We start from the raw sequence: 27,790 nt of genomic DNA, 5'->3' as shown, positions 1-27,790 counted from the left end.
GTTACGACGTTTATGGGTTCTATTTTTAAAATTTACCCATCTTGTATTTTTTTACCCATCTTGCTTTTTTTTCACCCTATCGCATTATTTTTTAAGTCTGCAGAGGATGTCATCCATAGAATTTACTTGCTGTGGCCTAAACCAAAATCAAGCAGCAAGATTTGTTTGTCTTATTATTTTCCACCATTTAACTGTGTGGATGTTTCCAACACCTCAGGTGACCTGTGAATATAATTCCAGCTTCTGCTAAGTAAATGTGTCTGTATTTTTAAGCATGGCTGTACTTCACTGTAGTTAGTAAAATTACCCTGCAATGGCAGAGAGGCTAGCCCTTTCACACCCTCCTGCTGTCTACAACCACAATGTTGACATGGTGAATACTGAATATGCTGGATTGTTTATTCAAATCATATATATCAGCAATTGCACTTAAGCCTCCAACCTTCCTTGCTTATTTCAGTTTTCTTGTATGTATATCGTAAGTAAGATAAACAAAAACACACTATGCACATTGATCCAAGCACAGGCTTTTATTTACAGAGCAACAAAACACAAGACATGCACAAGGTACACAGGGTGTGCATACTGACTAAGCAAGGTAGTCTAACTCTTAAGCTGTTTGAAGATGGAAAACTGTTCTGTTTTTTCCAACAGGCAGATATAAGCTTAAAGCTGTGAATTTTCAATTACACAGCTGACTAATCAAATGCTGCAAAAATTGAATTGCTACCAAATTCAAACAGCAATATTTGATACTTTCCAAATCAGAAAGTGGTCTATCAGACTTAAGTAGTTTTCAGCACGCCGGGCACTCCCAGACAACAAACACATCGCTTGGCGAACAACGCGACACAGAACAGTAACGTTACAGATATATAAGATTGTACAAGCAGTTGATAAGCGGTACAACAACGCTGACCTCATAGGCATCTTCACTCTCTGGCAAAAATTTGCATTGGTCAAGATTATTTGTCACCGTCAAAGGTCCCGAGAAACGACGTGATGTTTACCGGAACAAAATCTTTTTGAGTCAACTTTGATCAAACATAAACGACTAATCTTTGACTGATACATTTGTCATCACAGTTTGGTCAAAGTTGAATTTAAGGAACGCTGTTGAACAAACTCTACGACTTAGCTTCTTATCACATTCGAATTCGCTGTGTCGTAAAAGATTACGTCATGCTAATCCGAGTCGATCCGATTAAAAGCCAGGTCAACAAAAAGAAATGAAAGGTTGATGATAATCGTGTCCGCAAAGATGCTTTTAAGTTCAAGTTGCGTGCCATCATGTAGCGTAAAGCCTCGGGCGCTCTCCGCACATGCCCAATTTATGGATTTGACAAATTACCGGCAGGCCTATTAAGGGATCACGCTAATTGCACAATGAAGGATAATCCGTTATTAAACCCGGGAATTATCCCGACAGGCGGAGTAGACGTCTCTGTGGCACAAGTTAGAGGTCATCAGAACGCCAGGCGGCGGCTTTCATCACCTGCGATAGCGTTAGAGACCAGTCATGGCGAACAGGGACCAGGGACAAAAACATGTCCTCCCTACAGGAGAGACTCTCTGTTAAGGGGAAAACTACATCAGTTCTATTTCGTAAGGATATCTGATATATGTACACAGTTTCAGGATCGATGTCTTGGGAGAACATTAAGACATTGTTGAAATTATTCTTAACGTTCAACATTGAACACATTTATAGATGATGGTTGCTTAGTTGTTGTTTTTTTTACACGATGTAATGTATACATGTGAAAATGACAAAGTAACATGCAGATATAAATTTATATTAACGGTGGCAAAGTAATGTAGGCCATAACATTCATTATCATCATTTCTGGTGTTGTATCATATACGATGTAGGAATTTACTAAAATAGTGACGAGATAGGGATACTGAAAGCCGTGTGTACAACTTGAAGTAAAGTTGCACTGCATGATGTCGTTACAAACAGTTGTAGAATAGTAACAGGTTTGTAACCTTAAACTTGTACGTTGCTACGCAACAGGCTTGACTTAACCACCGAGGTGATTTCTTACATGTCGTTCCTTACATGAATATATACAAGAATGATGCCCGGAACATCTCAAAGGGACATGAAGACAAATGGATACTACAAGATTAGCGAAACCTCTGTGTTCTTTTTACAGGAGCTCCATACAAAACCCATGCTGGTTGAAATAGTATATAGGCATGATATATAGATATGTCATAGACAATGGTGAAAATCAAGAGTGGGTTCATCAATGTCACGAACAGCAACTTTTCATATTTTCTAGATATCCCTTGATTGTACACTGCTTTTCGTTCAGTTTGGATCTAGACATTTTTCCTCTGCGCTGTCACTGTCGGGCCCGTGTTCTGGAGACCCCTCCTTCCTGCAGCTGACGGGTCTGGAAGTGCAACCCTCGGCCGTGCCGCGGTCTCTCTCCGCCTCCTCCAGAACCTTCAGGCCAGGGCAGAAGAAGGAAAACAGGATGAGAAACAATGATAAAGACATTGCTTTTTTTCAATGCGGCCAAACAACTTATAACTAACATCCCTTATATGACGATGTACCAGTATCACCACTGGATTCTAGCACGAAGGCAATATGTAACGTCATCATTTTTTTGCAAAGTGATTGAAAATATGAAATTTCAAATTTTTGAAGTGATTCTTCTGCACTTTCTAAGAACAACCTTACCTTTGCATGGTGTTCTTGTGCCTTGGCCCGCAAGGTGGCGATGCTGTTCGATCTCATCTCCTCCTTGGATGTAGCTTCCTCGTGCACTGAAAATGTAATGAAGTTTCATTTTTGAGAAAAAATTGAGTTGCTCCTTCTCATAGTTATTGGCAGCAGAAAGTTTTCTCAATGCAATATAATTTCATTACATAATCTATTAGTTGCATTAATAGTAGTGGTAGTAGTAGTAGTCGTAACTATGACTTACACCTTTGTTGGTAGATATCTGATTAACGGGCCAACACGCTTCTCATATCAGAAAACAAACAAACGAATGTTAATAGAATCTGAACCAGGCACTGTTCACTCGTTACAGTTCAAGTGTGTGAAGACACCGTCTGATGGGCAGTTTACAGTTCTATATTAATACTCCTCTCACCTGACGGGGGCCTTTCCTTCTCCTGCACCTCCTCGGGGGTGTCCTCCATCTCCTCCGCGGAGTCGGACTTCTGCGTGCCCCCGGTGGTGAGCGCCTGCTGGATCTCCACGGACTTTTTGTGCATTCCTGCGGTCATGTCAGAAGTAGAAAGTGGGAAAGAGCCACATGAATACATGCACATAACGTTTCATGCAAATCGTGGTGGTTTTAAACTGCTTCGCCACCGCACACAGTTTTGTTTCGATGTTGTTATTAACGAAACTTAAGTTTTGTAGTCGCTAACCTTCCATATCAAAGGTAAGACTAAGAAGCATGCATTAGGTATCATTGCATAAGATGGTATCTCACTGCACTTGCGTCATGCTTGTGTCACTGCGGGGTTCGAAAGATACTCAACGAATTTCAGAGATAAAGAACGAATTTTCTTACTTTCTGTGAACTAGTATTTTGTCGTCAAGTCATACTTTTACTCGTACGTATTACACAATATCTGAATTATTTTTTAAAAATCTGAAAAAAATAACAAAATAGTGACGCAGTGAACGAACCCCGTAGTGACGCAAACTTGACGCAAGTGCAGTGAGATACCACCTAGTATATTGATGTATCATAATGAAACTGAAGAAACGCACGGTTTGGATGTGTTTAACTGTGATGTGTAGGCAATGTGTGTCAATTAGACAATGAGTCCAATGAGAAATAGCAAGGCCACCGCGTCTCTCAGTGCTCCGCGCAACATCAGAGATCAAGGATGGACATGTCAGAATGATGTTAAGATGTAACGTGACAGATATTGTGCTCTCCAAGCAAGTTGAAATCTAATTGTCCTAAAATACTGCCTATTGTAATAATGTAGAGCCATGTTCAGATGGAGACCACAGGTCGACTATTTTTGTTGAGTGGAGGGGAGGTGAAAAGTCATAGGTTTGACGTTGTGATCATGGCTAGGGAGGTGGAAGGTCGAAGGATTTGGTACATACCAAGCAGCCACGGCGCACAGGACTCCATGATCCCGTCCTTGGCGGACCTCAGGATGGACTCAGGGAGCGGCAGCGAGTGTCGGACCATCGCCCCGTACAGTCCGTACTCCGCCATCACGCTGCTGCGGCCCCAAGTCTTCTCCTTCTTCCGCCACTTCGCGCGCCGGTTTTGGAACCAGACCTGGGGAGGGCAGGGGAGGCAGGCGAAGGGAGGGAGGGTTAGGGGTCTCCTGTCACAAACCAGCATGCAGCTTCCGATGGAAACCGTTCGGGATTCTGTTTCCGTTCGCGGGCGACACCTACCTTTGTTTCTCTCTGTTGGAATGGGCAGTCAGACCCCAGTTACCTGACCAGCAGTAGCATTCACACAATGTACCGACCTGTTCATCAGGAAACACATATGTCCTTTTCTGCAGTAACAATTAGCACTCCAAACTACTGCCATGGTCAATCATACCAGAATGTCCCCAACAGCGTTCGTAGGCTTAACATAACAAGCTTTGTCAGTACTGATGAATACTCTATTCAGGCCCGAGAAATGTCAAGGCAAGCCTGTACAGACTACCCAAAACGGTACATCCAAAGCTTCTTTATGTTTTGTAACAAGACAGGTCAATATATATATCCATTTTTGTACACTTTGAAGTGCAATATATAAGCTGCAGTTGGTCCTACAGAAATGAGAAGAGAAGTGATGCACATATAGAGATATGAAATGTCATTCGATCGAACTGAATCAAAATGAACAGATATGATTATAGATGTGTACAGAAGGCAACGATGCATCATGAAAACGCAGCTTGGAAGCATTTCAAATCACTGTTTGTCACGAAGGGAACGTTTTTTTTTAAATTTTCCATAGTCACAGTAGCAGCAGAACCAATTCAGCACCAAGGACAGATCCCATGTGAGCGGTTCTGTTGGATCGTTCTTTTGCACAACGTGTTGAGGCACATTGCCATCCTCAGAGAGGTATCAAAAACACTCCACATAAAATCTACTGTACTTCCAAGATACAGTTGTAAAATGTCCTCTCAACTTCGTATGGTGTTTCGTTGGAAATGACTGAGAAGAAATACTGCTTCTGCGCACAGCTTTATTCTCAAGTTGGAGTTAAAGTAGCCAAACAAGTTCCAAATCAGCCCATTCGGTACTAGAGCCTGGCTGATTGGCTGATGGGCTAAGCTGATAGTTTTTCACGCAGAGCCCGGCCCGCTTCGGTGTGTGAGTCGAAGAGCAGTTTGATGGGAGCTTTCTACTTAAGATAATCCCGCAAACGCGCAGAAAAGCTCCCTCGGACGGTACGAAGTGGGTCCCGTGTTTATAATGGAGTGCATTTTGTCAATTATACAGAGGTTTGACAAATTACCTCGGCTGGGTGAGGTTGAGATCGGGGCCGTGAGATGGCGGTGGGGCTGTGCCGGGCTTTCATGCCGCCTGCTCGGGCTGGCCGCGCCATTTACCGCCGCCACGGCAACTCCCATTCCGCAAGATCAAAGCCTCCAGATCCCAGAAATCAGCCGGATAGCGATCAGGGCGCCGGGCTGTCTGAGTGAATTCCAGGAACGACCTGAAAGTGCGCGCGATTGTCGTCGGCAAATGCGCCAAGATCTCGACCAAATTGCCCTTGAGTATCCTTGCGACCGGAGTTGTTCAACAATGTAAAGAAAAAAGTTGATCTGCATACGTAAGTGACTGGAGTGTTAGGGTGCTGCGTGAGGGAAAAGTTGTGGGTAACTGCTGCGGACACATGAGCCTTAGAAGGTCGGCCCTCTCCTGGACAGTTAGGCATCGGCGTTTAAGCGCCCTTTTCTTCATCCGTTTCGCATGACCAAGCCAGGTCGTCCATGTCCTTCTTAAGTGCCACAAAACGTCCCGTGACTCCTCGGATTCAGGAGGCGGACACCCGCCGATCCATCATCCGTTTGTGTCAAATCCGCGATAACGCACATTTTTATCGATTAGCATGTTTTATTCTTTCTGTCATTTCTTTTAAAACTACTAAATGTGCCATCACTCCTTAATGCCACAAAGTAAACTGGACTTTCTCTTGTTTTAAAAGTGGAAAAATTAATATTTCTAGTACGGATACAAATTGTTCTCCATCCCTGTAGTGTAGAACATTGCGGTGATATGATACAACGTTTGTATCATTGCTGCACCCTGCTCGCTCACAACCCGGCGAAACTTTGGCCCGCCGCTCTAGCGGAATTACCGTCCGGCAGAGCTATTGTATCCGCGCAGAGAAGCAAGCAATTAATGTGAGATTTACGACCGGGTCGTTAATACATTAATGGCTTTTTGCTCGCCAGAAAATTAGTTATTAAACCCCGGGTGTCCCGCGGGTCCATTTGGGGGCTCATTTCCAGGAATTGATACAGGGCTCTGAAAGGGTTTTTCCTGCTGTTGGATTGGCGTGTGAAGTGTTGGTCGTATCAGCGCACCCATAAAATAACTTATGCATGTCCGGAGATGGTGATGACGACAGGTGTACACATGTACAGACAACGATTTCGCATATAGCTAATATAATAGAGACAACATATATATAGAGAGAGTTAGGAGAGTGGGAGAGGGGGTGAGAAAGAGTTACTATGATAGTAGAAAATGTGTATCTGTAACGTTACTTTCCAGAATTTGATCATCACTGCTCCCAGCGAGTTTGTAAATAATTTTCGTTCTGAAACAGTTTGGCTCAGATTTTCCAAGCCATCATACCAACATTATCTACGACCTTATTCCATGACCGTTTCTTTGATGCAAGATCTTTGGGTACATTTCCCGTCGAAATAGTTCTTCTCTACTCTGCTTCTGGTGAATTTTGTCACATTTTGCCCACGGAAAGTCTCCCTCAAATCGATGCTGAGAGCCTCGGTACGCGGGCTGAGGCGGCACACAGCCTGAGTGATGTCGCCTGCCCCACCCCGCAGTGGAAGTACACTTAATCAAAGTGGTTGTGTGTAGGATCGATCATGTTGTCAGGCCGCGCTAACGGCAGGTAATCAGGACAGACCGATGAGGAATCGCCGCCTGCTCGGGACGCCATGTCGGCATACTTCTGCACGAGGTCTTAAAAAACATAACCCCGTACCCCAAACGCCCCAAAAACACAAAAAGGGCAACCTGCAATGTCAAGTTCAAGCACCAGGAGGCCCAAAACCAGCACCAACCCATGTACCAAAAATCATTCCGATCGCACGATCCGTTCTGGAGATACATCGCCGGAAAAGCGCCTTCCAAAAACGGAGTTCCAAAAACTCCCACGCTACTGAAAACATACACAGGATAGGGAGGGTCCACATACCCAACAACACTCAAACAAAGAAGTAGAAGTCGCCGCGTTTTTTGGTTGCCTAAATATTCCTACACAATAGATACAAGTCAGCATGTCACCTTGCAGTTTGCTCGACATTCATGTCGACATCTAACTCACGTACTGCAGCATCGACACGGAAATGGCACGACTTAATATATATAAGGTTCCCAACTTTTGGCTCCGTTAACGGCAGGTAATCAGCGGGTGTGCGTGATGTATGGACGCGTGGTGAGTGCAGTATATGTCATGTCTGGCACTAGTGTTGCTGCTGGCACTATTCTGGCGAGGGATACGGGAGACAGGAATGACGCCAAAATATAGCTTTGAATGTAGAATTATGTTGGCCACACAGGATTACATCATATCTACAAATCATTTTTAAGGTCAGGTACCATTCTCTGCTTTATTTCTCTATCGGTAGGGGGGATCGAATCACACACATTATGCATTTCCATGTATGTATATACCTATTCAATTATCATAGTCCTGTCTGATGTATATATTTTCAATATTTGTAGAAGTGGCGGAGCTAAAATAAGTTGAGTGCAACTTCAGTCCGTCGTCACTTCGTCTTCGTACCGTTATTTGTATTATTTCATGTAACAGTTACTTTAAAAAAAGAAATGACGCCTAGAGTAGCTGACTGTACTGTCGTGCTAATTGAGGTAGGAACGTGAGGGATGAACGAGACTCAGACACGTTCCTGCCGGTATTGCTACTGATATGATTACTGTGGAGAATGTGGAGGATGTCTGTATTCTGTGTTTGAGCTCTCAAATAACTTTAGGAAATTGATAAACAGTTCAAATCTGAGTCTGTGGGTATCTCATCCTTACGATTGATCTTCTTTTGGTACGGTCCTTTATTTACACAGAGAAGGTCTGTAAACTAAACGACTAAATGTGACAAACTAAACAAATCACTGCTCCTCGCTCTGCTGTTAGTTACGTAACGAATTTCGTTTATGCCAATATTTTGGGTATGACAACCTGTGAGGTCTTTACCTGACATCGAAAGATATTGGTTTAAAATATGCAATATAGAAATAGATAAAACAATAATTCAGACAAACGAACATACAGTCTGTTATTCCTCTGCTTGATCGACCGTACCCACCCAGAAACCGTGACTATGAGAATTAAGGCGATTGGCAATCAGCCTTGTTGTTCCTATCGTTTGACTGCCGGGTCGGCGGGCTTTTGTTGCCGGTGAGCTGGCGGGGTAAATCGAGCAGAACCGGAGACGGGGAAAATGAGACGGCGCGCCGGTCGATAAGGCGTGACGTGCGGGGGAGAGGTCAGACTCGTGACGGGCGGGCCGAGGTTGGCAAGTGTCGAGATTAGGTGTCGAGAAACATCACATGGGGGGAGGGGGGTCGGTCTTGCTTTACAGCTCATATAGCACAGGTCTGGGTTACGTATATGCTATCGGATGGTTTTCCGGGCATTCGATACAAACAAACAAACAAACAAACACACAAACATATGACGAGCCGACTGGAGTTGCTATGAGACGGTTTACCGTGTATTCGATACCAACAAGTAACTGAACAAACAAACAAATAGAGAGATGACAAGCCGGCAGAAGTTGTTATGAGACGGTTTGCCGTGTATTTGAAGCCAATCAACAAACAAACAAACAAACAAGCAAACAGAGACGTGAGGAGCGGGCTGGACTTGTGGTGAACAGAAGAAATGTTGAGAGATCGTGCATCAAGAAACATAATAATGGGAGCTTTCATTATTTTTGCTACAACAGTACAGACGTGGTGTTTTATGCCATGAGACGGTTTAAAGACTCATGAGGTGCAGGCTGGGTTGTGGTGTACAGAGTAACGGTTGAGATAACGTATCGAGAAAAATGCATTACAAGAGGAGGGTTTGTTGTTGCTCGTGATACATGTAGCTCATAGCGCAGCTCACATACACGAGCTGTTTACAGGGTAGACAAACAAAGCAGACAAACAAACAAATAAGGAATAGGACAGTAAAACTAAAACTGACCCAAAGCATGATTTCAGGAATTGAAAGAGGTTAAATTTTTGTCACTAGTAGGAAAACGGTGGGTTGCGGAAGAGGATGAGGCCAGAAATGAACAGTAAAGCAGGACGGCATCTGGGGACACCTCCAGATTTTTTGACAGAAAAAAATGCACACAAAAACTAATCGAATAAACGCGCAAGTAATATAGTTTAGCTCAATATTTTAATACTAGAATATTATCTCGTCCTAACAGACGCTGGTCGGGAAAAGAGGATATTCGTTGCTTTAATTTTGTTGACCATGCATATATACGAAACTACAAAAAGTAGATGTCAAAGACAGGAAATCGAATAAACACAAGTAAAGGAATTGACGCATGGAAAAAAGCCCAGAAATAAGTGGTTGAGATGCCAACAGTGTCTGTGTTACCTGTATTCTGTCCTCAGGTAGGTCTGTCTTCATGGCTAGCATCTCCCGCGCGTACACGTCAGGGTAGTGAGCCTCGTTAAACGCCTTCTCCAGCTCCTCCAGCTGGTACGACGTGAAGATGGTTCTGTGGGGGGAGGGGGAATAGTACTTAGTTACTGTCTAACGGTAGAATACAAAGAAATCTATATGAAGATTAGTACTAGTGCTATTATAACGCAACAGGGTTTATGATAGAAAAGTAATTCCACATATACTTTTCGTTGTACCGTTACTGTGGAGTACCCTCACGAACAACAAGATCCGCAATGTTATTGGGAAAACAACGGGGAGAACACAGAATATTCTTCAAGTGCAGGAAAGCAGCATAAAAGGAAAGATAAAGCAAAACGTTGCTGTTTTTTTTTCTTCTTTTTTTTTGTACAGCTAAGGTTGGGAGAGAGTGTAATGCAGAATAGAAAATAACATTGCACCAATCACTACCAAAGTTGTCACGAGAAAGTATGCTGTGCTACATTTAGTTATGTCAATGTCTATCCGAGTAAAATAGTCTTTATGAGTATAAAATCAACCGTGAAGAACCCATCTTGTCCGATTGCACAAGTAATTATTTTCGCACTGCTGCACGGTGACCTTTTGAACGATTGATAAAGCTCAGGAATGTGTGTCAGTCAGCCACATGACATGCAATACAGCAGGATACATATCCGGGTGGTTTTATTGGCTGCCTTCCCTACCGTACTTTTTTAATCAATGATGTAGCCTATGGCGTATACTAGAATTTCATGGTGCCCACATCTACGACTACAAGCGGCAGAAAATGCTGGTGATGAAATTGCTCCCGTCACCGAAAATGGGGCAAATAATTTTGGCGATGCCATCAGCGAAACATCAACAATAGTATTTTCATCTTTTAAATAGAGGAAATAGAATATCCCCAAGACAGAACTGCATATTAAACACATCTAAAGTTGTAGAGATTCTGCTTTTACATGAGCAGCTACATCGCGGTGAGGAAGCAATATTCCACAGATGGTGGTTAAAATCTCTAACTGTTGCAATGAAATTGCCTGTATTTTAATGAAAGCCGTTTAAGACTGGTTTATTTTGTGCTTCATTTTTCAATATCATTTGTACAAAATATTTTTGGCTACAAAAACATTCTGATGGATCAAGTTCAAAGACAACACTTTCACATGGAACAATATAATAACCGACCGATCGGCCCCTCGATCGTATACCATGTCTAGCAATATCAATTCCAAGTCAAAACGAAATAATCTACTAAAATCAGTGCTTTCTCTTCACGTATTAGTTATAAATAGGAGAAAGTATTTGACCAGAACAGTTACTGGCCACTGGCAGATATTTATTGAATTTCACGAGCGATCAAACGGTCATTTCGAACCGCAGAAATGTTCTTCTCGCCGTGCTGCCGACCTGACCTCACACGTCAGAGGACGGTCGCCAGGTTGACCTCTAGTCTGTCCGGTCCTGTGGATGATGTCCTGGGCTTCACCTCAATATTACATGCAGACTGTACTCATCATAACCTGGGGCAGCGGGGATCTTCCTGTCTCCATGGTGCACGGTTTGTTTATGTTGTCCAGGCCAGGTGGAAATGGGGAGACCCAGAAATTAAGAACAGCGTCAGCCGACCGAATGGTGACTTTATATAATACAGCAAGTCGGCTATTCCCCTTGCAGGACTTTCAGGGTAAATATGATGAGAAGTCCCACATTAAAACTTGTTTTACCGGTACAACCATCCAAAATCTATTTCTCCTCGGTGAGAACGATTTTGTGATCGTTTTCCTTCCGTTTTCAGTAAGTGTTTGAACTGCTTCTTTGGGGCACTGTTATGTAATGTGTGATACCCGGAGACAATCCTGTCCCTCGTACGACCGCCAAAGATGGAGTGATAACGTTATAATAAGGGATAGGTTTCACTCCATATATTTCTGGAGAAAAAAAATGACATTCAAAAACCACGGTGTTTTGTTCTGTAGGAACCTTAGTTCAAAGCCCAGTCGGCAGCAGGGGACCCAGCAGGCCGCCCTTCGGCCTGACATCTCTATCCGCCCGAGGCGCAGCTGCTCGCTACCCCGGGGGGACAACAGAGTGCTACAAAATTACAGGTTTCCTTCCCGTCCGTCACTTTTCGCTATTCTCCTGTCCACTGCCGTTTAGAAGCTCGTTAGTCTGTTTGTTAACACGCTAAATCGTTACTGTGTAGGGATAAATACCATGGAGATGTGAACCACGCATGTCCCGTACCACATGTGCTCTCTCCAAATTCAAAGGGTTGTTTCCTGACAACCTACCTACCTACCCACGTAGTCATGACAACACACTTGGATGAATATATATAGTTATATGAATATGAACTTGTGTATGTGAAGATTGCTTTTTTTCTTTCTTTCTTTTAGTAGACTGTATATTTCTTTGTCATTTCCAGATAGGTGAAAACACCCGCCTTCAAATAGGCCATACGGGAGCAGGTAGCAGATACGTGGATTCTATTGTAAGATCCCAATTTTAAGGCAATGTACAATATTATATTCTGTTCCAACTATTGAACGTTCATATGAAGATCGGGCAGCGACGCAGGAAGGTGGTGATGTCGTGCGATGGTTCTAAGAACCACGGGGACACAGTCAAAACAGACAGCAGCTTAAGAAGGTAATGACGTTAGTTCAGTTAAACAAGTGTGCTGCTGTGGCTAGCGCGGCCTGCCAGTCGTCAGCACGTCCCGGCCACCGGCGCTGTCTCAGCGGTGTTACGGCTCCTGGCGCCCCGCCAAAACTCTCCAGTCCGGCCCCTAATTAGACCCACCACCACCGGGAAGTTCACGGGCAGCGCTAAAGGGCAGGAGACGGGCGGGAATGTAACACGAACCGGGCACCGATAGAGAGAGCAGCGGGCGGGGAGGCCCGGCTTGACAGTATCGACGGTGCCCTCTCAGTCGGCGATATTGGCTGTGATTTTCCCCTCAGGGTGGGCTTTTGTGGGAAGTCTTGATGGTCAAATTAACCTTAAGAAGAAGCACACAATCTGCAACATCTTCGGTGGTCCGGAACAGAAACACTGGACCAGATATCGCAATACATAGGATTGTGAGGTGGTTTACATCTTCTATTCGCAGTCTGTTTGTTATGCTATGTCCCCACAACTCTACTCATTATCTCCATGAAAAATGGAGATATAGTTTTGAGTGTGTCTGTGTGTGTGTCTGTGTGTGTGTGTGTCTGTGTGTGTGTCTGTGTGTCCGGATTTTGTAGTGAGCATAACTCAAGAACCTCTGGACGGATTACGATGATATTTGGTTTGTGGGTAGGTGTTGGGAAGACAAAGGTCAAGGTCAATTTTGGGCCCCCTGGTATGTGACCTTGGTACTGCAGCAGAAATTCATTTTTTGGATCTTTTGAACTGGATGTGCTATGGTCTTGTTATTTGGATGGCAGATAGCTTGTGACATAAGGGATATCTGGTGTATATTTGGTTCCCCTAGCAGGTTGCTCTGGAACTGCAGGGGCATTTTTGTCAAAATCTTCTAAGGACGATAACTGAAGAAGGGAATGACAAATTTACATGATATTTGGTATGTAGGTAGCTTAGACAGAGATGTACATCATGAAATGCAAATTATGCAAACTGGCACTTAATTTGCATATTTAATGAGGAAAATCTGTATTTGCAGTGTTTCCTTTACAGAACTCAGATACATGCAATATATGTAGTTTGGGGCAGGTGGAACATTATCAGATACCTAATATGCAAATAAGTCCCTAATTTGCATAATTAATGCAAAAGTGCCATAATTTATCGATGTGGTAAATGCTTGGACAATCAACATTGTAACCAGCATAGGTTACTTACAGGTGTACATTACTTAGCATAGATTATGCAAATGTGGAAGTCATTTACATAATCAGACTATTTCATGGAGATATGAGGTCTACGAACTCTTGTTTTGTTCATGGATTTAGTTGCAATTTGCTGTTGTTCTTACCAACGTTGAAAGGAATTAAGTATACCTATTTTTAAAACAAACCTTTTCATTGGCGTTGATCAAAGATCTGTACATCTAATGCGCAAGGAAGCAACGGGAAGAACTGAAACCTACATCGACACAAGACCAACGGTTGCCAAACAGGATCTCACAGTCCCAGTTCAACAACGGACTGGGCAGAGTTATAATTAGAAGGATTTGACCATTAACAGAATTCAGAGTGGCCATTCCAGAGTTTATCCTCAGAACATAGAAGATGGACCTGGCTGTGAAGGATACAAGAGAGGAGGAAATTGGGAACGGGATCTGCGGGCATGGGGCGGAGGTTACATCAACCCCAGCGTGAGTCTGTCTCCACTGCCCGCCGCACAGTTTACATCCACCCTTCCCTAGCCCCGGATCGTGTTACAGGTGCCACAGGTGGGCCTCTGTGCGCACGGGGAGACAAGATACTAGTAGTCTAGACTTCGGACATGTTAGCCACGGTTCCATCAGCCGAATTGTAACGTTACATCCCTACAAAACAGTGTTTCTCCTTCCGCAAAACGAAGCAGGTCGCCACATACCAAGATGGACCTGAGTAGCGAAGAATCTGAATACATACAAGTGTGGCACAATTATCATGGAAGTCTAAACGTTCATGATTTTTCATACCATTGACAATGAAGTTTAGCACACTTAACATGCATATACTAAGTCACCTATTTGGCTCATGACCCTTCGATGTCTAAGGTATGGTCACTGTTAATGTTTTCCGCTGTGAGGCCATGTCGGTCATCTCAGACCAACACAAACGCCTGACCAAGAGTACAACTTCTCCTTTCGTGTTTCAAATTACCCAGTTCGTGGTCCGACACTCCATCCAGTTTCCCCTGTGTCTGTGTGCCACCCATGGAGATCTGCAGTGGCTGTCTACCTGCCAATTTGTCGATAAATGTCGACAGACAGCGAGTTAAACCCTCACAGCTACTTCCCTTCACTAACAGGCGGGGAAATGTCTACACCTTCGCCACACGGAGTCTAAAACGTGCCGAGCTGACCCGTACAGTAGGAGGAGTGCACTAACGTTACTTCTACACGCTATACTAGGATGGGTGGTCCACAAGGAGTATTAAAGCTACCACATTATGTGTTCTGTTCCCTATTGAATATGTAGTCATCAGTAAAGGAGAGATCATGCAAGTCTCCAAGTCATGTATTGCTTGTCTATTTCTTCCTTTCCGCCAGGATTTTATTGAAGGTGGAAGAAGAGCAGCACAACCAATGTAATCTAGTTCAGCTGACAGTAAAAGCAAGAATTTATCTCCTGCACAGTCAAGTCTCGGTTATTTTTAACAAACACCATGTAAAGATTTCGTTCTCTTGATCAGCTAATCTGGCGAGGGACAAATAATTTGACTGTGATGCAATAAAAGAGTGGATCATTTCCTACCCAGTTATTGGCGCATAGCACCACTAAACCTGAGCAAAATGCTCCTAAAACCCATTCCATCAGCCAGAAACCTTGAAATTCACCAATATAGAATAGTCCTTTGTGTTTCTCAACAAAGATCTTAGTTTGAAGAGGTGACCATAATAAGTTTACGTGTCAAAATAGATGAAAGGAAGGAAAAACAAAAGGCATGCCACGCCCTGCTCGTGATGCGTGGTACCTCCCATCACTTCCGAGGATAGACTCATGATGGACCAGGAAAAGACGACAGACAACATAATATCATTTCGGTACTTTTCCTCAAAGCTTGAATCAATTCCAACCACCAATGCCAAGGGCATTCAGTCTCAGAGACAAAACACAGCAGCATAAAAAGGAGCCCACATGTGACCTCTCGTAACCACTCCGTTTAAGTGGATTGCCTGTGGAGGAGCCTAGAAACCAAGAAAACCACTCGTTGACTTATTTGAACTGCTTGCGTAAGGATTAATGAAACAGAATTTCTAAACGTGCTGAGAAATGTATAGTATATATGATTATACAAGACAAATGTAACATCCAACCAATATCTAGATGTTTTTCTATAATAACTGCCTCGATAACCATGCACAAGCTATCCCTAATCTGCATTAAAACGTTGGCGTCACATTCATTACCTTACCGATTAAACGCGAAAGGACGTCTTGACATACCTAGCCAGCGGTAGAATTGCTATAATTGTAACGAGGAACCAGAAATTCCCAAGTTTTACAGTTTTGTCGAGATTTTCATTGAAGGTCAAGACTGGAGCGTGCCCTGTCTGAAGTATGACGTCCAGCTTTACAAACGGAATGTCACAGCGGATTCAAAGCGGCTGTTCCTTATTTTTCTTGCTCTCAAAAATAGCTCGAAAACAGTATTCCTCATACCAATATTTACAACAAGATAATATAAAACAGATCTGTACTATCGCAAGCAAAAGGGAGGAAGTAGATAGATTCTTAGCTTATGATATTAGCATATGATTGCAAGCCTCGTAGAATTAGCCATTGCCTTAATGATGTCATTAACCATTCAAATATAAAAAGTTTTGAGAAGCACATTTGCATACGCTGTTACCCCATGAATGAACTGCTTACACTACAACAAATGAACCCTCGTAGCACTCATAATGTCTGCATATCGCCTTTCAAACATATCCAATACTGATAAAGTGACGCAGTATTTTCTCTGAAGGAGATCTAACTAAAAGTAAGACACCTTTTGATTTTGGAAAAAAATGTCCCTACCTGTGTCTCCTCTTCTTTCTCTTCTTCTTGTCGTCCCTGTCTCTGTCCACATCCTTGCTGAGGTCTGGACTCCTGTGGCCTTCTCCTTGAAAACACAAACAAGCAGGCGTTAGAATATTTTGAAATCCACGCTCGAGTTCCAAACTTTTCTGGATTATTCGCCACAGGTTGAACTCGGGTGTCACAACAAATCTGTGAAGGAAATGCACAATGATTTGATGAGCGATTTCGCCCGGAAGCCGTGACTGTCATTAACTGCACAAATGTGGCAATCAAATGCCCATCAGACGGCAGCGTTACGCCTTTAGTAAATAAGGACCCGTTAGTGTGGTAAGTACTGACTTTCTGATGAGGCAGCCATGAGCGCGGCTACTCGGGCTCTACTTAGACTTGTACGGAGCTGGCAGGGCCGCGTAGCGAGGAGGCAGCCCGCGCTCCTTCCCGCCCTTTTGTAGGGAGGCTGTCGCCTTGACAGCTGAAAAAATGGCGGATTAGGGAGGATGGGGGACCGAAGGCGCGCACATCGCCAAAATATATTGCCCAATTTCCCCCAACTTTTGCTCAAAAGAAATTTAATCCGAGCGCAAGTCTTGTGTATTACCTCCATTAGACGCTGACACGGGGAAAAGTCGCGTAAAACACGATCATTTTTCACACGATTACTGCGGTGATGGGGCATCCGTCTCCCTCCCAGGTTCAATTAACGTGCGCCAGGTAAAATATGGGGACGAGAGGTCAGGGAACGGTGGCCCGACCTCCCCCGGCACTACCAGGATGGATGGCTTCGCTTACATCCAGCAAAATTAAATAAATACAAACATAAAGTGGCGCAGGGCGCTGTGGCGAGGAAGAGAGCCGTGGTGGACGTGAAATACTGAAGATTCTGACTCGTCTGTGGTTTTCTTCTGCAGCTTGTAACGGTTGTCGGAAATCATTGGCAAGAACTACGGTAATAGATGGTCTCTATCGTTGCGAAATGCACCCTCAGCTTTCCTTTCCTGTTGAATTACTCGTTCTGGTGAAAACGTTCATAGCATTCAAATTTTCAGAGGAACGTTGCATCGTATTGAGACGGCCTCAAATTGTTATTTCTTATTTTCACGCGTTCATGTCATATTTTACATATCTTCAAACACATAAAAAGCACGGCTGCGAAATAACAGATCCCAACCACCCTCCAACACAAAAAAGCTTTCTTTCAATATCTTGTGCATTCATGAGCAGCACCTAACCTTTGTTGAGTTTATCAGCATAATTGATTATTGACCAAAGAAGTGCCTGTTTTTTTGAAAAGTGTTGAATGAAAGAAATTTTAGATGCCAAGCCGTAGAATAGTAAAGGTGCACTCTCACTGCACTTACGTCAAGCTTGCGTCACTGTGCGGTTCATTCACAGCGTCACTGTTTTGTTATTTTTCGTTTTTTTTTAAACTTAGATATTGCGTAATACGTACAAGTATGACTTGGAAGACAACAAAATAAACAAAAAGTAAGAAAACTCGTTCTTTATCTCTGAAATTCGTTAAGTATCTTTCGAACCCCGCAGGGACGCAAGCTTGACTCAAGTGCAGTGAGAGTACACCATAAGATGTTACCAGTATGTGTGTTTTTTATGTCCATCTATGAACTACCGCCATCACGGGAAACTCTGTCAATGTATCTCCACTACTGAACGTCAGATTGGCTGGCCTTCTGCTGACATCGGGGTTTGATATGTCCATTCTATTTGCGACTGGACGGATTGGCTTCCCCTCTCACTGACACCCAGTTATGGTACAGATGTATCAAACGTTTATAGGCTGGGGTTGGGCTTTCCGGCGCAATGTGAATGTAAAGACGAAAGCGTTGCACATTAAAATGGGAATAAGGGAGTAAAGATAAAACAAGATTCAACAATTTCGTTTCTTTCAATGCAAATAAGTCAGAAGTACATGAAACAACAAACTTACGTTGCGCGTTTTCATGGCTCTTGTTTATAATATAAATTTTGAAACAAAACGATTCCATAGCCCTAGTAACTTCTCAAATGAAATTTAAAATGAAGATATTGATACAACTTTTACATATGGAGGTTGGAGCCGAGTTGAGAGGAAAAGTCAACAGTTCTATGTCCTTGGTGCTGAAATGGGTTCATCTACACGACTGGCCAGCTCAAGTTTGGCGTTCATTCAATCCCTCTCCAACATTAGCCGGCTACACTCAAGTCAAATGGAGGTAACTAACGACATATGGCACACTTAAAGTGCGTGGCTCGCAGCCATGTATCTGCGTCAGGCCCGCTGAATGTGCCGTTTATATCCACGGGCTGCGCTCCAGAAGCGATGTCCGCTTGGCGTAAATGGCACTTAGGGCACTGCGGGAAAAGTAGCGGCTTAGCTAACGACGCGTCGGCCATTTTCGCCGAGGTGCTGTAATTGACCAAGGAACCGTTATAGGTGTGATTGCGAAACATACTGAGGGGAAGTGGGTAAAACCATCACTTGTGTGGTAAGAGCCAAGAGTAGCCGAGAGGTTACTAAGGGATACCGACGTTTTTCCTGAACCTATGCTCTCCACTACTGTTGTCTTCATTTATATAGAAAAAGTCGACGTCTGTGAGCATATTCCCCCTTTTCCTGTGCTATATGATAGCTAAAAGAGCGCCTCGGCACTTCAATTTCATCTCATTTCCCGTGTTGATGTACAGGACGATACTTCACGACCACGAGAAGCAGTAAAACACAGGTGTGCCTATCTGCCGAGTGTACAGTTCGTGTAAAACGAACGTCTAATTTTCTACTCTTCCATCAAAACGCCAGTGCAATACCCTACATGGACAGCACACTCTCCCTCCTAGCGAGCTGAACACACCTAAATGGCAGTTAAATGGCGGCTTTTAGCGCCGAGCTGTTTCCCACCGAGGACGCGGCACCTGCTGAACAACTGGTTAAGTACGTAAATATAGGGTGTCCTTTTCCAAACATTGCCCCCTTCCTGCTAGCACCATGAGCTCAATAAAGCTGTTTCCCTCAAAAACCCACAGTTGCCTTTATTGTGTTATAACAAGCATCCTTCTATGTTAGGTGTACATAGAGAGGTACAGTTCAGTTGAGCAGTGCGTGTATAAGGTGAAAAGTTACAACTCTAACTATTAGTAACAGTTAGTTATTAACGGTGCAGCCGGTGTGGACACAAAGTAGTGGACATATGTGCCCTTAGAAACGCCTTAAGGGACGTAACTTGAAGAGCGTGGCATGCCTCACAACATTATTCAAGCTACCTACCAACCTACCTCCAGTCCATTCAGGCCGTAAGTAACTCTGTTTGCTTCTATAAACTTGTCATTTTAATTCTCGCCAGACAATAATCTGTTGATAGTTTTCTTTGTGTTGTTCTGATTCCTAACGAGAGCACTAGTATCGAATTAAGATTTTTGATGTGAAAATTCATTCGCCTTTCCTGACAAAACCCAGTACCTCAGTGCCTATTGAAGGGGCCGAAACTTAAACTTATAAATATGGCAAGCACTAATATTCAAAGATAATGTGAACAATGTAGTACAATTGTCCGTTTCTGCTTCGCTATTACACATGGTGTTTTCGATCGCACTTTACCTGAGGAATTGTAGGCTAACAGTTACAGTCATAGTTATTGTTTGATTTAGTTACTCTTAGTGGTTTGTACTTTGTTTAAAAAACTTGTCGCGTCAGCTGACTGTGCAGGCATCAGTACTTCGTCAGTACTTCGTCAATTTGACTTCATTCCTTCATTTACCTTTCCCCGAACAACTTTCCCCTCTCTGTGAGTATTCGTATCGAATTGGTCAACTGATTCGCTATTTAATCTATCGATCAATCCATCATGTAATCAACCAATAAGTCAATTGATGGGTTATTTGATCATTTGTACATAATAACATTGTAAGATTGGAAGGTACAAGGCTAAAGACTAGCTTTATGGCTCGTCCATGACCCTTAGAACGGCGAGGCCAGCCTTCCGCACAGATAATAGCGGTTGTGCTGAATCCAATATTCGACAAAACCAATAATTTGATAGACCAAGAAGAAATATGTATGATGTGGCACGATGAAGACATAGCGTTTGAAGTTGAGTTGAACCTATTTGTTGAAGAAGCGAACTCAGGAAACTTGTGGCTGATGTATACGTTCACACGGAGATGAGTTGGTGAAGATCTGTGATTTCCTATAATCATCTTCCAACACAGCCGATTGGGATCACGTCATCCCTCTAACGACATTCCCTTCATTTTCTCCCCACTTTAGCAATCAGGATAATTAAAAGTCATTTTCCAATTAGGGCGGCTCGAGATTTCTCCCGGGGCCCTCCTGGCGGCTCCCGCGGGACCGGGCCGCCGCCGTTACCGCATCTGTCCCGCGCGTTGGCCCAATAGCGTCGGGAATTGTAAAAAGCTTCCGCCGTAATTTCATTTACTCGCACGGTATATTCTATTCATCACGGTACTCTCGTCGTCCTAAAATCACGGGAAATATCCTCATAAACAGGGATAACGTCGTTTTACTGGTCGAATTTATACCTGATTTTACAGGGATGCATTTCAGCCTGTAAACTCGGTGAGTGAGCCAACTAACGAGCAGCGCACATTCTCTTACTGCGATCGCTCGTCTCTTAAAATGAAATTTCGCTGCAATTATACATCACGCCTCAGTTACTGCGTTAGTCTCTTTTATTGGCCACTCTATCCATTAATTTTTGTTGATATTCCTATAAGTTGTTTTCTGAAGTCGCGTGCAGCGTAGATTCATCTACGAGTATGTATGTATGCATACGGTTGTTGGGGCCGGCGTCAACAACTTAGAAATGTCTTTAGATTTGTAATGTCGTAAGGTGTGTAAGGTTGAACATTGCTTTGATGGAAACTTTTGCAATTTACATTGTAAGTACGGAAATTGAATTTATGTATATTTTGATAGATTTTATTCTATTTGGAAACGAAAATCGATATAGTTCTTGGCTCTTCGAGTTACGTTATCCACATTGAAAAGTGTGCAACAATAGAAGCACATCAATCATCAATTTTCACCAGAACTGCGAACCGTAAAAATAACATTGATGACTTCATCATAAAGACCTGTCCAGCAAACATATTTACGTATTCAGCGTTTCCCTGTATCTAGTTGTTGAAACGGAATCTTCCACAGCACCCAAACGTATCGCAATTTTGCACCGTTCTGCTTCATACTATGTCACTTAAAAGTCTTAAACAATCATGCAGTTTTCTCACCATTTGATGCAGGAATGATTCTCGCATGAGTTAGTTGTGTATTTCGTTGAGTTTATCCGCTATGCCAAATTCCCCTCCGAGGCCTTTGACCGGGACATTTTGGTCCAGATGTGTGTCCAATCTCCCTACATTTTACACAAACCAGTAACGTTTATCACTCATGTCAACTGCAATAATTACAGTGTTGGTGTTAGATATTAATGCTCCATTTAGCTGATTAGTATGTTCGTTTCTTGCGGTCTTTTGTTGTCCATTTAACAAAGGCAGAATTATTTTACATCCTGTGGGTAGCCATAGCAACTGTCGCCATCGCGAACAGTGCCATGTTAGTTGATGTCTATATCGTACATGCCCTGCAGCAATTGAGCATCTAACTCTGTGCTTTAATTCCAATTTATATAGCGGTTTGTATGTGTGGTGTGGTGTGGGTGAGATGGGACCCGTTGGTCTGTGGCAGGAAAGATGGGAGGTTGGTGCACACCGGGACTGGGACTGAGTCCGCAACCGTCAGACGTGAAACAGGTGCAACAAATAGCACATATAGTACATTTATCGTCATAGTGACCTGATATCTAATTTCTGAAGGCACCTTGTTTTGGGCTGGAAGTTATGAAGGTGGTAGAGTGTGCTATGTGTGACCATTTTACCGTGTGTGGAGGTCTATAGTACCGTATTAGGTAACTTCATTTCTACCCAGTACAGGACGGAACAATGGACATGTTGCAGCCATTCAAGACCACGCTAACACCCGTGACCTCGGCCCGCTATAAGCACCTGCTGGGCGACCTTAGACCGCTGATTAAACGGCTTTATATAGCAACTGTTACTGATGTATGTGGCATGGAGCAGGAAGGGACGAACAAGCCGAGGAACACGGCAACAAAATGAGTCCAACCGAGCTCCTGTCAAATCACACTGTCCTGTACGTACAGACAGACAGAAACATTCCTAGCTGAATATTTGCATCATTTCAACTCTCTCCATTCCATCCTAACATTAATACCAGACTGTTAAACGTGTACTATACATGAAAACATCAAAACCACTGACATCACCGTCGCAAAACGATTGTTAGATACGTTCTGTGTGTGTATATGTGGCATCAAAATAGTACATTGCAACACTGACCACAACCTACCCGGATGTATATACGGGGCTAGGTTAATCCCCCGCAGGACATCGCCGCGTTTGTTTTCCCTCCAAAGTGACCGTAACAATCGAACAATAGCCTCCGTCTGTGCGGCTAACGGAGAGGCATCTGCGGGCGATAATTAAGAGGTGATAATCGTGGTTAATCGCCCTACTTGCCCCTCCGGTTCCACACCTACCGTTAATTTGTTAAGCCTCAGGACAACCTCGCTGTTATGATAGTGGTGGGGAAAAATCAACACGGCCTACGTCATCGACAAAACCACAGATATGCCAGGAATTTGTCAACAATTTATTTCAGATTAGTTTTATTTCCTTACAATTTTGTTTTACGGACGATATGTACTGCAAATGTACTCTCCAAGCAGAGGTTAGGCACCGGCTGTTTTTGACGTTTTTTAGCCGTTTTTATCTTTCTATTTTGTACCGTTTTATTGATATCTCGTGCCCTAGAGACATTCTAGATTTCGAGATTTACAGGAAAATGTTCTTATTCTGTCTATTTTATGACTTTCGAAAACTATGCTGTTTGAAAAATTGAATCGAAAAAAAAAATCTTTGATATCAATTCGTGTCTGTATTTTGAAAAGCGTAGAAAGAGTAGAAACGTGTATATTAAAGGCCGGGCTAACACATGTTATCTCATCATCTCATATCATGTTATCAGTACAACCCAAACGGACCCGTATTCCCCAAACCACAGCCCTGCGGAATTGTGGTTTTATTGCCCTTAATTATCACAATGTACACATCATGCTCTAATGTTTAACTTGTGCATGATAGTGTGAGCCTCCAATCGGAGATTTGTACACCTGCTAGCTTAACTATCAACTGTCAACAAACATAGTGGTAATTTCGTCTCATTTTCATCAGCTTTTTGGAAGACAATGAGTGGTACTAGTATTCGTTTTTAATGTTAAACCATTACAGATGTTAGAATATTGTTCTTTTGAAGAACAAGTTCTTGTTATAAGAAACACCAGTTTATATCATAGTGGTTTTGGACCTTCCAAATCAGAATGCAATTACTGAATTAGAGTATGCGCAGATGTGCTTACTGAACGATTATCACACGACTCTGCCCCTGCTCCCCTTGTTTTAATGGGGTGTCTGACATTTAATATTGAACCTACATTCTGTCAGGTTACAGTCATTTGTTGACAGTCGACCACCAGCTAAGCCTAGTTTCAAACGGGAACCTGTTACGTACGGTTCCTGGGTACAGTTAGCACTGACACGCAAGCACTGGCCACCAATGGACGGCCGTTACCAGTCACTGTCCTTCTCTTCAACTTGAATTTTCAAATACATGCATTTTGGAAATAAGATTTCGAGATCAGCTTATTGTGTGAGTCGTATATGACTGAGTACTTGTATGTATGGATGGATAGATTGATTGATTGATGGATGGATGGGTGGATGAGTTGATGGATGGGCAGATGGGTTGATGAGTAGATGGATGAATAACTGTTTTATCAGAGGACTGTAACATTCACTAATGAAAAACACAAATCTATAACTTATAGTTCCGACGAATATAAAGCTGATATCCCAAAGTCTGCACAAAGACCGTCCACAACAATTAACACCTGTGTAATAATGCAGCGGAACGCCTCGGGACACCGCAGCCGTTTATCGCGGCTAATGTAGCAATGTACTGCAGTAATGTCACAATGTTGCTATTCACGGGTAATGTAGCAATGTTCCAATTAGCCATCACGGTTCGCCCCGGGGAAATATGGACATTAACCGCGCTGGCGCAACAATAGGTCTGGGCTGGACTGTAATAACCACAGGCTCCGCGGAAGAAAAGAAACCTGGATTAATTCTGGCCTCCTGTCTACCGTGAAAAGGCTCATTACGACAGGTTGGGCAAGTGGAACAGGGACAGAATAACCGATAACTTAGAATGGGAACTCCAGGACGAACGAAAACAACGGAAAAGATCTAGAATAAAGCGAGTGAGCTTACACGGATATACTTTCTAGTCTTTTCTCCCTGTAGGTTCCTTGGGATCTGAGACGGAAGAGTAAAATGTCCGTTCTGATGTAGATTCATCAAATTTTATAAATTTTACCGATCTACTCAAGAGTTAGTCCCAGACCTTGACGACGAAACAAGTAACCAGAAAACAGAAGTAACTTTATCCTGGCGACTATCCGGGCAAACCTGAATCGACCATCAACCCATCAGTAAAACTTTCAGCCAATTCTGTCACCAAGGTTTTGCCTTGTTTCAGGGGAGAACGGACCAGGCGTATCAAGACGAGGGAGATGTCATCAACTATTAAAGCTTAGAATATCTTGATCACCACCACCTTGATCTTCACTTGCCAAGACGTTTAACGTTGAATACTTGGGCGACTTTATTTAAGAACCAAGGTTAGGCCAAAGCATCCAGTTCACGCACATGTGGTACAACATTGTGACAATAACAGGATCTTATTGAGGATCACTTCGTACCAATAACAATAGTGTACCAAGCGTTCAAGGGACAAGCGGCTGGGTGTTTTTTTTTATTAAAAAGTCCTGAATATTGGTGCTCCCAGGGAGGCGAAGTGAGGATCCCGTCCCGCCGAGTGTCTGCCCCGGAGGAGCGAGAACATTAGGTGTTATCATCCTGCTATTGTCCAAGACTACCGACCGAGAAAAGTCGAAAAGTCGAAATGAAATTAGCAAATTGAGCAGAAGGCGACACCTTCCGACCCGGTTACTCGCTCCGGCGACCGATAATGTCCAGTTTGATGGCACGGTGGCAAACAGAAACGTGAGAGTGTGTCAATAAGCAACAATAAGCAGCAAAATTCAAACAAACTCTTGTCCGCGCCTGCAAGGAGGGCATAACAATTTTCCGTACAAACTTTTTTGTGGTGGAAACTACTCCGGGCGATTCGATACCCACCGCCGACACCGTAAACAGAGAAGGAAATAATGTAATAAACGGATAGCTTTGACATAACTTTCATTGTTTTGTTGCTACATCGCCAGGGAGTATTTCTGTTCCAGTATCGGCAAGGATACGACTTGAGGGGCTTTATGACGCTAGATAGAGACAATCGTGGCGTGATTAGGTCTGCAGAACGAGCGTTGTGAGAAATCAGGACAATGTTGGCTCCAAAATAATGATAACCCAAACCACATCATGTTAACGACATGTCAGACACACAAATATCGATACTAGCTGATCACTGGATCACAGTTTGGTGTTGACTTTGAAGAGTAGTATATTTTGGAAAGGGAAGATAAGTCACGGTCGTCCACCCGATTTCTGATTGCTTTGCGTTTACCAACATTGGAAAACAATGGAACCGAACAAAAAGCTACAAATATGTCCATTACATTAAATACACTAAGTACAAAATACATGTACTAATGAGCTGATGAGTGACTTGTATTCTTGTATGATTTATAAGAAAGGAAGACAATAGGCGAGTTTTTCATTTGTCATCCCACTCATTATTACTCCGTAAACATGTTGACGATATCACCATTGTGTTCATCAATCTCCAGAACACTGCTCGTTATTGCTGTTGTTACTGTAGATGGATTTTCCAAAAGAAAAGCAAAACAATACTACTTATGACGATATGAATGTATCTATGTGTCCATGTGCTGATTGCTACGATCCTAAGACCCTGGTAGAGAAATTATGACGGCCCCATGTCCCACCAAACGGCAGGTGTGTCGCCACTTAGATCTTATCACAACAAACGAAGGGAGGTACCAGGCTATGGACGAAGCGTTAGGTCCCAAAAGAAGTTCTCTAAATACATTCTAAATGAAACAGAGCACTATTCTGCAATCGTGTGCTGCACTTTATGATATGAAGTATTATGAAGAGTTATTCATAAGTTCATACCAAAGACATAATTTTTCGCGCGCTACTCTACCACAGCACCAAGTTGTAAATTGCCACAAAAAGTAAGAATTGTCATCCTCTATGGTGTATGTGTGCAAAACTGTGAGTCGTCGGCAAGCGTAATTTTGAAAGATTTTGTATTTACCGATGGTTTGCTTGTCAAGACATCGGTATCTTGTCCCCCTGTGCGATACATGCCAGTGTAGACACAAGGAGAAATGATTTCATTCCTAGACTTTCATTGACGTTTAAGAGGCGCCTCTCCTCTGTATGGATACATTCTTAACGTATATCATTGTGGCCTCGGTCAGTGAGTGCCGATAATATACTGCAACCTATACATACTAAACCCACAAACTAAAGCTACCGCACCTCATATGACTCACTTACTGATGGTTCAGATATGGGGATGTCGTGTTGACGACCCGACCTGAGGGATCAGAAGAAGACACACTCACTTCCCGTTATAAACAACACATCTGTAACTAGTCACATCTCAAGAGAACCCTAGAGAGAAGGAAGTACCTTGTATCTGCGCCTCCAGGAGCTGCTGGTCCAGCTTGTGGGCGAGGGAGACCGGCGCGTGGATGGGTGGGAGGAAGGGCGAACGTGTGAAGACAAAGGCGGGCTGGGGGAGGGACACGTGGACGGTAGCGGGGACGGGCGTGCGCGCCTTACTCCTGTCGTCGTCACCCTTCCCAAGTCCTAACAGCTCTTGGATGGCGAACGGGCTCCTCATGACCGTACCGGCAGTGGGAGTTCTGCGGGGCTGGGTGGCCTGTGGTCCCGAGACAAGGGGCTGTGTCTCCACCGTGGTCTTTCCAGTCATGTCCGTAGCGACTCTATCCAGGAGTGAAAGTTTGCCTGTTGTGTCCGCACACTGCCTTATTATACCGCACACTGATGAGTTCTCCTGATTAGCGCCTTAACCCGTGGGCTGCGCCCAGCTAGAATAATTAGCTCTCGTCTGACGGCCTAATTACCATCAACTAATTATCAACTAATAGAAATAT

At 43.4% G+C, this 27,790-nt stretch overlaps 1 protein-coding gene across 2 annotated transcripts; it reads right to left on the bottom strand.

Annotated features, from left to right (window-relative positions):
- Window positions 1-58: 58 nt before the first annotated feature.
- Window positions 59-27,790, bottom strand: LOC118417058 (visual system homeobox 2-like). 2 transcript variants are annotated; one of them, XM_035822430.1, is made up of 7 exons: window positions 27,303-27,790; window positions 16,530-16,614; window positions 9,821-9,944; window positions 4,094-4,274; window positions 3,114-3,251; window positions 2,696-2,781; window positions 59-2,455 (listed from the first exon to the last, which is right to left on the bottom strand). In XM_035822430.1, the coding sequence occupies exons 1-7, from the start codon at window positions 27,604-27,606 to the stop codon at window positions 2,318-2,320; spliced, it is 1,056 nt and encodes a 351-aa protein (XP_035678323.1). In that variant the 5' UTR covers window positions 27,607-27,790; the 3' UTR covers window positions 59-2,317. The 2 variants fall into 2 exon arrangements, with proteins under 2 accessions (XP_035678323.1, XP_035678313.1); XM_035822420.1 differs by lacking the exon at window positions 27,303-27,790 and adding an exon at window positions 16,872-17,052 and having other exon boundaries at window positions 3,114-3,239.

This window comes from Branchiostoma floridae, chromosome 1, assembly GCF_000003815.2.
Source record: "Branchiostoma floridae strain S238N-H82 chromosome 1, Bfl_VNyyK, whole genome shotgun sequence".
Taxonomy (NCBI): Eukaryota; Metazoa; Chordata; class Leptocardii; order Amphioxiformes; family Branchiostomatidae; genus Branchiostoma; species Branchiostoma floridae.
Note: the sequence above shows the minus strand (reverse complement) of the source record. Positions and strands in the feature narration are given on the sequence as shown.